The sequence below is a fragment of the Nyctibius grandis genome, chromosome 10 (assembly GCF_013368605.1).
Source record: "Nyctibius grandis isolate bNycGra1 chromosome 10, bNycGra1.pri, whole genome shotgun sequence".
In the NCBI taxonomy this organism is placed as follows: Eukaryota; Metazoa; Chordata; class Aves; order Nyctibiiformes; family Nyctibiidae; genus Nyctibius; species Nyctibius grandis.
Genome location: NC_090667.1, coordinates 1,865,354 through 1,877,144, shown reverse-complemented (window position 1 = coordinate 1,877,144; position 11,791 = coordinate 1,865,354). Strand labels below are relative to the sequence as shown.

At 44.7% G+C, this 11,791-nt stretch overlaps 1 protein-coding gene across 7 annotated transcripts in view; it reads right to left on the bottom strand.

Moving 5' to 3' along the window:
- Nucleotides 1-6,109: 6,109 nt before the first annotated feature.
- P4HA2 (prolyl 4-hydroxylase subunit alpha 2) overlaps nt 6,110-11,791 on the bottom strand; it is a 29,968-nt gene continuing 24,286 nt past the window's right edge. For 4 of the 7 annotated variants that reach the window (XM_068408450.1, XM_068408451.1, XM_068408452.1 and 1 more), the window contains 4 exons: nt 9,753-9,818; nt 7,568-7,636; nt 7,021-7,117; nt 6,110-6,548 (listed from right to left, as the gene is read on the bottom strand). In XM_068408450.1, coding sequence (XP_068264551.1) covers nt 6,478-6,548; nt 7,021-7,117; nt 7,568-7,636; nt 9,753-9,818 — 303 coding nt within the window. In that variant the 3' untranslated portion in view covers nt 6,110-6,477. Of the gene's footprint in view, nt 6,549-7,020; nt 7,118-7,567; nt 7,637-8,544; nt 8,571-9,752; nt 9,819-9,886; nt 9,947-11,791 lie in introns of those variants that run through there. The other 3 variants (XM_068408457.1, XM_068408455.1, XM_068408456.1) reach the window with 3 other exon arrangements.

The following is an 11,791-nucleotide window of genomic DNA, read 5'->3' as shown; positions in this document are numbered from 1 at the left end:
CTGAATTTCTATGCAACAGGCTAATACAGAAATTGTTTCTTTTTAGTGATCTGTGTGATGCACAAACTCTTTCTTGCTGGAATGGGACACAGTAGGACATTTCCACCCAGTGACAGTGCCCCAAAGCGTATCAAGACCACGCTGCCCTCCCTGCATGGCTCTTCTCTGCATATGTGGTGTCCCTGGGCTCCCCCGTACCCTCCCAGTCATAGAATCACAGACTGGTTTGGGTTGGAAGGGACCTTAAAGATCATCTAGATCCAACCCCCCTGCCACAGGCAGGGACACCTTCCACCAGACCAGGGTGCTCCAAGCCCCATCCAGCCTGGCCTTGAACACTGCCAGGGAGGGGGCAGCCATAGCTGCTCTGGGCAACCTGGGCCAGGGTCTCACCACCCTCACAGCAAAGAATTTCTTCCTGATATCTCATCTCAATCTCCCCTCTTTCAGTTTAAAACCGTTCCCTCTCGTCCTGTCACTAGTTGCCCTTGTAAAAAGTCCCTTTCCCCCTAACCTGTAGCCCCTTCAGGTACTGGAAGGTGCTAGAAGGTCTCCCTGGAGCCTTCTCTTCTCCAGGCTGAACAGCCCCAACTCTCTCAGCCTGTCTTAGTCCCCAGGGATGGTAAGTAAAACTCGACTGGATTCAAACAATACTAAAACTATGTTACACAAGGAGGTAGGGAGTTCCAGCCTTTCAAACACAAACTGTTTTCCCCAGAGACAGATACTTCATTAGGAGTTGAACAGACTCTGTTAATCAGAAACTCCTTCTCGCTGTTGTTAAAAGACCTGGTCAAATAAGAGAAGGCTTTGAGCATTTGTGTCAATGCTTTCTCATCCTCTCCTTATCACAGGAGCAATTCTCGTTAAAGTTCTTACTCATTTTTTCCAGATAAATCCCACAGGTGCCTATACCCCACTGACGCACCCTATTGCTTATTCAGCATCCATAACATTGCCCCAAACAAGAGGAAAACGCAGGTTTTCACCCATTCTGTTTGCCCTCCTCCCCTCACAGCCCCCACACATGGCAGAACCACTCTGGCAACGCACCTACACGCAGGAGACCCCACGGCCCATCGCCTCTGGCACCCTTCCTCCTTAGGGAGCCTTTTCAAACCAGCTCGGCTGTGATGGGCTCGGTAAGAGACTTCCCTCATTTATTTTGGCAAGGGTAAAACTACATGAACAAGAGCTCCATGACCTCAGCTGCTTTGTCTGCTAATTCGAACCAGCTCCCTCCCTCCTACCCAGAGCTGGAGCAGCCCACAAGAGAGGCTGAGCTGCAGAGAAGGTGGGATCCAACCATGACCGGCTCATCCAGAGAAGGAACACGTGCTCCCAGATGCTGGGGGAACCGGGGGAAGCCATGTGGGAAGCAGATGGAACCTTTGCATGGTAAAGGAGGACACCTGCAAGAGCCAGAGGCTTGGCTCTTTATTGACAGGGTCACATCCAGCAGGCATGTGCTGCAGAGCAGCCACAGGCAGGGGACAGCCGCAGGCATCACCCCTCCCTCCCGCAGACACAGGCATGTTGCACATTTTGCAGTATTTCTCCCACCAGAAGACATGTGTGGAGGCAAAGCGAGACCAGAGAGCATGAATAAATTAACACTTGTTAGGAAGTGACAGCCTAAGGCCACACGTGGTATCAGGGCTTACAAAGTCACATACCTCACTGAGTCAGAAATGGTTCATTTGTTTGCCCTCATTCAAGAAGATTAAAGCAGAGGAAATCAATGCAGAACAAAGCAAAAACGTCGTATTGCGGTAGGAGCCAGGAGAGATCTCGCTGCCAGCGTGCCTGAGGTGCAGCAGCCACAGCCACCCGCTCTGCAGAGGGTCTGCAATGCCCCATGGGCAGTTGTGCACTGGGACCATGGGTGGGTGATGCTCACCAGCTGAGCATGGCTGCCACACTCAAACAAAACCACATACAACTGCTCCAGAGCCAAAGGAACAAGCAGTCCCATGGGCCCAACTCATCTTCTCCAGAAGATGGGGTAAGTGCCAGGAGCAGCCACTACTCCAGCTCCTCTTCCAAGTGCTGAGTCACTTGGAGACTCCCTGTCCTGGTCTACAAATGGATGGGGGTAGGGGATTGCTGAACCTCAGGAGATCTCAGCTGGGTGAGGTGCTCCACCCCAGCCCAGACAAGCAGAGAAGATTCAGAAAGTTCATCAGGTCCCATCAGGTCTGTTCTCTGGTAGTCTGGATACATCCAATCTTCCCTCAGCACAGAATCAATCAGGTTGGAAGAGCCCTCTGGGATCATCAAGTCCAACCATTGCCCTGACGCCACCATGTCAGCTAGACCAGGGCACTAAGTGCCATGTCCAGTCTTTTCTTAAAGACCTCCAGAGATGGTGACTCCACCACCTCCCTGGGCAGCCCCTTCCAATGGCTAATGACCCTTTCAGTGAAGAAATTTGTACAATATAAACATGGCCCCACGCAGCAGAACAGCCCAATTGCTCTCTGCCGTTGTCTCTGTTTAGCCCACACCTGGGGCTAAAAAATAACAGTTTTTCCTCTCACCCACTGTCCCTTCCCCAACCAAGGAAGGAAATTGGGAGAAAGAGAGAGACACATGGGTTAAAACTGAACAGATTTAATAAAATCAAGAAACCAATATAAATGCTAACACAAAACACACAAAAGTATACTTAGCTACAGAGCTGCAGCAAGTTGTTCCATGAACAGCAGTCATTGGGAATGAGAAAAAGGGAGATGAGGAGAGCAAAAACAGGCCCCCTTCTTCCCAGCAAGCTCTTCCTTTTCTAGTGAACTTTGTGTTAATGCTATAGCACACACCTGTGGGCCAGCCTGGGCCAGCTGCCCTGGGTTTAGCTGCTGATGGCCCCAGACTGAAACCAAATCCCACTGAACCCAGGACAGCCGTACAGAGCCAGAGTTCAGGGGACACACTCACACAGCTTCGCTTGCCCATCACAGCCAACCCCCTTCTCCACTCACCATGCTACGTATTTTAGCCTGGATGCCAGTTTTACCCTCCAAGGTGATTAGATGGAAGATTTTCACATTTTTTCACTGTAACAGGAAAAAAGAAGTAACTTCTAATGCAGAAAAGATAAGTACTTCACTGAGGCTACGCAGCTGAACATGAAAGCTCTAGGTGATTTCCCAGCCCAGCTGGAGGGCTGCATCATTGCTCAGCAACACAGCGCATGTCCACACAGTAGCATTCAGGCCAGGGGTTAAGAAACCACATGCTTGAACTGGATGTGGATTACTGGCATGGGCTGGGGGTGGTTGTTCTTCTTATGACTACATAAGCCACGATAAGAGACCATCTTTCCGTGAGAGTTCAGTGTCTGCTTTCATCCACACTTGTCATGCAGAGCAGTGCCTTAAAGCCCACATCAGCAAGCTAACCCTAACAGATGTGACCTGCAGACCTCTCTGAGAGGTCCCAAAGCACTTCAAAAAGTCTGGCAGCCACTTGTCCACAATAAACCTTTGTAGTGCATATAAATATCTGTACTAAGTACTTAAACCCTGTGAAACAAAGAAGAGTCAGCAGTATGTCAGGAGAAAAACCACTTCAGTCTAAACAAGACTTCAGGACTTACCGTACCGGTGATGCACTGGCAGGAGCTCCTTATGCCTAGATGGAGGAAGGTTATTTGTTCCAGCACATGAATCTTCTCTCTTTTAGGTCTAAAAACTACCCCTTGGGCTTAATTTTAAGCTAATTGCCATATCCTGTTCATCTTCTAGAATGACAGGAGACAGAACAGGGAATATAATCTGCCAGACTACACAGACATGCCTGGGAGGTCACTGAATGCCCACGAGTCATGGATGCTCTTTCCTCTAAAATAGCTGTTATTCTTCAGATCAGATCAGCAGGAAGCAAACCCTGCACACAGCACAAAGAGCAGCTTAGCACGGGAGCAGTTCTGCATCCACGCTCATCACATCCTCCTCAGGGACAGACTGAAGCAAGGTGGAAGACAACTCTGAGAATAAGAGAGTTTTTCCCAGAGAAAACAAGCAAGTCAAATTAGCTTTAAAAGTTCAGTATAACACAGTTAACAATGGTATTTCCCAGCCAACTACACTATTTCAGAAGTGGGATGTACAAATTTTTGGCCAGAGTCCTGATGTGAACTTTATCTGTCAACATACCACGTTGACAGAAAGTCTAAGTAGATTCTTCTTCCTCCCCCTGAAATCCAAAGGGTTCCAACCAGAGATTGTGGCTTTGGCTCATCATCACTTCTTACATCTGGGAGGCTGTCATATGTTGAATGCTTTAGTTTTAAAGCAAAACTCCTTATTTCCTAAGTTTATGTTGTGCTGAGAGATTTTACTGAGAAAACTAGAGGTCAGCAATGAAATATTCTGAACAGCCAGCCAACGACCACAACATTCATGGCAAGCAAAGGAGTGCTGCAAGAGATTAGAGAGCAGCTATCGAGCTGTGCCATGCCAGGTCATTAAAGCTTTTAGGACAAACTCTCGTGATTCCTATAGCTACCTGCTGTAACTCTTCACACAAAGCTTATTTACCAGACTAGAATGCTCCTCTCATTTCAGTATCATTAACAACTGGAGCTCAACAAGTCTCTGCCTGGACAATCCAAGACCTCTCTCTTCAACCAGTTGTGAATGTTTAACAAAAAAATTAAAACTTTAGTGAATACACACACTGACATGCTGCATCTAAGCAACAAAACAAAGCAATAACCATTAAGTTCATGAATTCCTCACATGTAAGATTCAGGGGCATGTGACCATATATTGCTAAGTCACACTGCTTTACTACCTACACAATAAATTGATGACACCCACTGTACCTAGCACGTAAACCCCTTCTGTTCCAGGAGGACAGCAGCTGTATCACTTCTAATCCTGCCTGACAATGTTCAAAACAATTGTTATTTTAGCTCATTCAGTCTTTGCACAACACAGGGCAAGGCAGAGCCCAAAGGAAGCCAATGTTCGTCATGCAACAACCATGACTGCACCTGGATGTTTCCATGTAATTGAAATCTTTCACTTTCTCAAGCCAGTTTCGTATGTTGGTGCATTAACACTTGCCCGAGCTAGTCTTTAAGCAATAATTTATGGTTGTAAACCCATTACCACTTGTGGTTTAAAGTTCACCTGCAGTCATCCATATGCCCATGAAGTCAGGCTCATACCAGCAATGGCCAGCGAGATCTGAAGTCAATCCACCCTCCACAGTGGCATATCAATACAAGAGTCCGGTACTAACAGCAAGTTTCTACATTCTGAAACATTTCCCTATTTCTCTGTAACTTTGCTCATTTTTTTTTTTAGCAGTTAACTGTCATTTCTTCTGAATTATAATTCAGAAATAATTTCCTGTCTGTTGTGGACACTGTGTTGGCTTGTGACCATTACAAAAGCAAAAAGGCAAAGGAGAATCTGAATCCTTCTGTCCAAAGGGCATAATTATTCCCAGCCTGGCTGAAGGGCAAGACAAAACTCTGCTCCAGTCTACAAAAGCAGATGAAGATCTGCTGGCAAGCCATCCTCCTGACTTCAAGTTCAGCAGGTGCTGAGCTCTACCAGATCAGGTGCTCCTGGGGTAAAAATGCAGTATCTCATCAGCAGAGATGGCTGGTTTTAGAATCAAGACTTGTCAAGACTGTTGAAAGTCTTGAAAGCCTTCGGATTTTTGTAACTGCTTCCATCAAAAACAGATAGCAACCCACAAGACAAGAGTTAACATCACAGGGAAAGGCTTCTCCTAAGTGTAATAATACCGAGATCACAGTTGCCATTGGCCCAAAATGTGCAGCCCGCCTGCTCCCAGGATACATTATAGCTTCAATACACAAATTAAACCTTTCCAGCTTCAGTGGAAGGTGCAACAGCTCTGTTTTGTGTGCTGGAGCCTTAAATAAAACCCTGTCCAAAACTATGATGTATTTTCTATGGAAAAAGGGCAGCAAATCAACAGACCCTCAATAAAGGAAAAAGTAAAGGCCCACTGCTCCCTGAAACCAGGCACCGGTACACCTATTAAGGACACAATAGAGAATCACTTTATGGAAAGAACATTTATTTTTGTTTCAAAACTTGCAATCCATAGAAATACAATAAAATCAACATGTACACAAAACTTAAAAAACAACTTTGGTTCAAAGAAATATTTAACATCTAAATCTTCTGAGGTACAAAAGGCACAAGACCAGGCACCCAAACATACCGAATCGCCCACAGCACTGTTTGCACCACGACAGAGGAAGTTGGGAGGATGGAAGGCAGGTCAAACATGGAAATACCAGCAACCAAAACACAAGGATGTGTACAATGCCATTTACTTTCTTTCACAGGTGTTACATATTTTGTTGTCTTTTTTTTTTTGGGTAAAGTGCCAGGACTCTTGGAGAAAAAGATGGATCATTTCTTAGAAATGAACTGGAAGAACAAACAGTAGAAAAGGAGACAGAGACAAAGGCCTGCAGCAGGCTGGGTTTCAGTCAACCTCTGTTCTCCCACAAGGTCTTAAGAATTCATTTCCTCTTTCGTGAAACCATTTGTTTGAAACTGTGGAACAAGGATGTGAAATTAGTTACCACCATGTACCCAGTGCGTGTTTCACTACAACCCAGATGGTTACTCCAAGTAAAACCTCATCTCAGTCTGAGGATCCCTGCTCATACTTCTCTAACCCATCCAATGGGAAAGACATAGGGAGATGCACAGGGCTGTTGAAGAAAGGATCTTTCCAGCTGCACAATTCTCAAGCCAATGGTAACAGAGCAGTGTATTCTGGGTCTGGGATCATTTACAGATCAGTGTGCTCTAGCACTCCAGGGGGAATACCTTGGAGGCTGGGGGAGGTGGGTAGCTGATTAATACTACATGATATTGAGTTTTCATTATGGCCAAACAACTCCAGTAATTAAAATGGCACCACCCAGGTTATTAAATGCCATTATAAGGGTTCAGTATATCACCAGCTCTGCATACACACAAGCCTTCCTTCAGGTTTTATTCCTAAAGGAGTGTTACTTACCCCATTTACACCCTACTAGTACTGGACACGCTGCATGCCTTGTTCTGTAATCACCCTCGCCACTTCGGAAGAGATTGTACCAAAACACTGCTGTTCCCTGAAAAGTGAAATCAGATCTGGGTTAGTCAGAACCTAGTCAATACAGTTATTTTGGTTGCAATAAGGGAGGGCAAAATGCCTATGAACTCAGCTGCAGGCTGTTACTAAGCACTTCAACATAGGCCACCACTGACAGCACATGAAAAAACCCCCTTAGTCCCACTTTAATTCAGCCACATTCAGAGTAGAGAGGAGATCTACCCGAACACAAGGTTTTTTTGTTAATAACAGCTCTACACAGAAACTGTTCACGTTGTACATTGTAAAAGGAAGCAGCCCTGCAGTCTGCAGGATCAGCTACAGCTGCCTTGACACACAGCAGCCTGCCCTTCAAGCTGCAATGAACAGCACTTTGCCACATTAGCTGACTTAAATGGATGCAGGACTGTACTGAGGAAGAGACAGGAACAGGAGAGAGGAGACATCAAGCAAAACAAACAGACTTTACCTTCTTGGGCCATATTGCTGCCCCAAAATCTGGGAAAACTGTAGCTCCTCCAGCTTCTACATCACTCATCTGAGAAAACAAAGTCCACAAACTCTGTCCATTTACAATGCTTTGTGCACATGCAGTCCCACAAGCTAAAGTGCCCCAAGCCCTAACAGGGAGAGGTTTCTACTTGCACCTCTACAAGAGGCACCGATGAGGAAAGGGTGTACTTCAACCAGCACGAACTGCAAAAGTAACAGTCCTGCTGATGAAGGCTTTTATTTCAGCTGCAGGCTTTTGTTCAGCACTTCATCTAGATTATATCTTATCTATTGCACAAACAGCCACAAGCAGCTGTGTACCTGCAGTGTTAGTAAGCTAGTACTCTGAAACAAGGGAGAGGACTTCAGAATAAGCCAGTTTCAAGAATTTCCTTCCAGTTTATGGTCCAATTAGGAAAACAAGTAAGTGTCTGTTAAACCACATGTTTCCTCATAAATTGAAACCACGTCTTTGGAACTGATTTTCGTAATTTAGTTTATGCATCTTGGTCAACCACTTCAAAAACTATACAAGCTATTAGAAAACCTCACTTTTTGCACCGGTTCTATGCTGTTCAGGGATGTTCTGCCACTTCAAGCGCTTTATGCATCTCAAGCTTTAATACATGTGACTCGACAGAAAAGCATCTATCTTTATGCTTTGCCCTTCTACACTGGAATGAATTTAACCCTCTTGAATTCATCAGTAATCATGGATTCACTATAAATTCTAGACTTGATCCAAAACCCACCAAAGTTCCTGGAAACACTCCCGTTAAACACAGAAAGTCTTTCCACTGATTTCAGGGAGTTTTTGATCAGATTCTAATTAAAAGAAACAAATGAGTCAGATCCAGCTCCCACCAAATTTAAACAGCAGAACTATTAATATACTCCCAAGTCTCCACATTCTCTATTGTAACTTGGATTTCTGTTTAAAGCAGATGTTATTACCACTCTGGTGTCCTCCTGCTTGGTACCTACAATAAAAGGGCATAAGATGCCATAGGTGCACAGGTTTTTGCCCCTTCCAACTAGAAAGCACGTGCATGCAACTTTGCAAGTTAATACCTACGTCTTAGCAACACAACCACTCTTTTTAGTAAGGGTGTTGGTACACGTATGATATGTTCTACATGGGACGTAGAAGGGTAAATCACCTCTGACCATGTACAGCTGGTAAAGAATAAGGAGCACATCATTCACCCTAAACCAAGGCTTGTCCAAAAGTCTGAGAAGCGAACAAAATACACATAGAGACAATTTAGAATTAAAGCTTCTTAGCAGCAGACTATTTCTCAGCTACTTGTCTTATTCTGATTCTTGTTTCAGTGATTATTTCCTCCTCTGCCATATCAAGTTGAAAGTATTTCTGGTTCTGTGTTGAGCTGCATTTCACACTCAAAATACCAGCTCAGCCATAAATATTTCATCACAGAATTTTAAATTTGAAGTTGTATCACTCAGAAGTTAGACATAATACATTGGGCGATCCTAATTACTGATATAGTAAGTATAGATTGATAAAATATTGTCAGATTACTGTGAAAACACCAGGCCACTGGTACCAGTGGCAGTTACGTTTCCGACTCCAGTGTACATGGTCTGTAGGCTGTGTAAGGCATGCAACTAATGAGTCTTTGCAATTCTGCACTTGTAACCCAGTTGCACCAAGTTTATGAGCTGTGTCTCCTCCATTTGCTGAAGCAACAGCTATACTGGAGTAACCCCAGCTTTGACAAACAGCTAAAGTGGAGGCTGACAGACCACAACATCAAGTGCTGTCAAACAGTGGTGGAAGAACGTGACTGTCTCACAGTAAGTGGCTGACAGTCAAGTTCTCAAACAGTGAGGAGTACCCCAAGCACTCACCTTTGAGAAATAAGCCAAATTCTCTCCCACTAACAGGAATCCAGTGAAGTAAAAGATTTCATAGTAGAGTGGCCAAAAGGGGAAGCTGGGCCCTATATTCAAATTTTCTGCTCTGAGGTGAAACACCACCAGAATTCTACCAACTCAGACAGGACAGCACCTGATGCTGCAAGAACAATGAAATCCCTCCTTCCAGATGCCAGGGAATCTCTACAAATAACCAGCTGCACAAGCTGTAAACAAGATGCTGCTAAAATTACACTCAATGCATAAAGGATCATCATACTTACATAGTTTAAAAAAGTAGCCACACGATTTCCAGTCCCTAACCGCTTGAAAGCATCTGGCTCATCTTTCTATAAAATTAAATGAGAATAACTGCAAACTTCAAGCTCGCAGACAGCAGACAGACAGAGGTACTTACATAGTTAAGAAACGTCGCTAGCCTATTTCCTTCCGATTTGAGTGTGCTGTCAAAGGGTCGCTGTAACAGACAACAACTTTAACCCAAGTTCCAAACAGGCTCACACTAGAGTTACGTATGTGTAGCTCTGCAGGCAGATCCTTCAGCCCAATTTAGAGTTGGAATAGAAAGGGGACAATTGATAGAGGGCAACATTAAAGCCATTACAAATTGCAGCCAAGGTGCATAACTGCATGCACGTAGCACTCAGATGCTGTAAGGGGAAGCAGCACTGAAGCAACTCCTAGGGCAGAGTAGAAGCAATGTTTTCAGGGCCTGTGGCACAGATGTTATACCCAAGTAAAGTCAACAACAGGCCATTACTGTACTGGACACTGATCCAAAGACAAGAACTGAGGTCAATATGAAACACTCATCTTCAGTGGCCTTTAGATGACACACTGAATCCTCGTACATGTAATAGCAACTCAAAGAAATACTGGCATGAGAAGAGAAAATGCATTTTTTTGCCAGCAGGCAAAATTGCAGAATAGCAACAATGAACTTTCAAGTGGTTGCCTGTTTAGGACTAAGGACCACATCAAAAAGATCAAGTTGTCTTTACTCTGTAGGAAACATTCTGAGTTTCGTTTGTTGAAGTATGAGATCACCTTGGTGCCAGTTTAGAAGCAGAAAGAACACCTAGAATACCAACGTGTCTCTCCCCCTTCAAAAAAGCAATGTAAATAAACTTTTAATTGCCTAATGGTCAGGAAGTAATTTCAGCCAGGAGACATTAAGGTGCACTCTTCTACACAAAAACAATAATCTTTAACATTTAAAGAAAAGAAGAAATCAGTATTAGAAAAGACAAAAAGTGAGGAAAACCACAGCCACCATCTCTAAGGTGTTATAGTCCAATCTACTTGAAGTATATTTCAAGAAATAAAAGGTTTTCCCTGAAATGGGTTCATAAAAAAAGCAAGATTCTTGCATCTGCATATGCAAATTCAATCCAAAATAGCCAATGTAAGAGCACTGAGATATAGGGGATTCCCTGGTTTCTGCCACTGCTGCCAAAACCAGCAGCACCTCTGTATTTCACTGCCTGCCCTCTGTGATGCACAGAGAGCCTGGAGGACCAGGCCAAAGCCATGGCAAATTCTGCAATCACCTCGCCTGAACCCATGACCGCAGCCAAGGTTATGTTCCAAGTGCAGCTCTGCCCCAGCTGCCTAATCCAAAAGTCAAGTCCACCCTGGCCAATTTTATGGCTGAGGTCCTCGAGTTCAAAGGCTGTGAAGAGAATTTAAGAGCATTTGCTTGACTTAGGAAACAAAGCAGCCTTAAAAGTTAACAGGAAAATTCTCTCAACAGGCCAAAGCTAACGAATATGAGCTTCCACTGTGTTGAAGCTCAGGATTTTTTTATTTAAACAGTGCTAAGTTGGGTGGCTTCAATTCTGCACTCAATTATTGGGTTGCACTCTGGCTGCAGCAATCCCTTCTACTGGGTAAAACCCCTGGGACAGCCTGAATTGAGCCAGATGCGATTGAAATGCCACAGCTCTACTGGAAACCAAGGCATCAGATGGACTTTGTATTTGAAGTTACCAGACACCATAGCTCTTCAGTGTGGTTAGCATGATCATAACCTGTTTCAGGGTAACAATTAAGAATCTGTTCCTCTTTCCTCCCCACTTGCAGCAAACCAGGGCTGGTATTTGCCAGGTAAAGCCCTCTAGTGCCTACTGTGGATCCAGCACCCACCCTGCAAGTTCTCCTGCTCGCTGCAGCACTGCCCTCCTCAACACCAACCCAACAAACCCTCTTCGGACCCTGTATCTGCAGCCACACTAAGGGTTTTGCCAGAAGGGCTGTATGACCCATGAAGATTTCCATAACGGCTACTTTTTGGAGGGAGGCA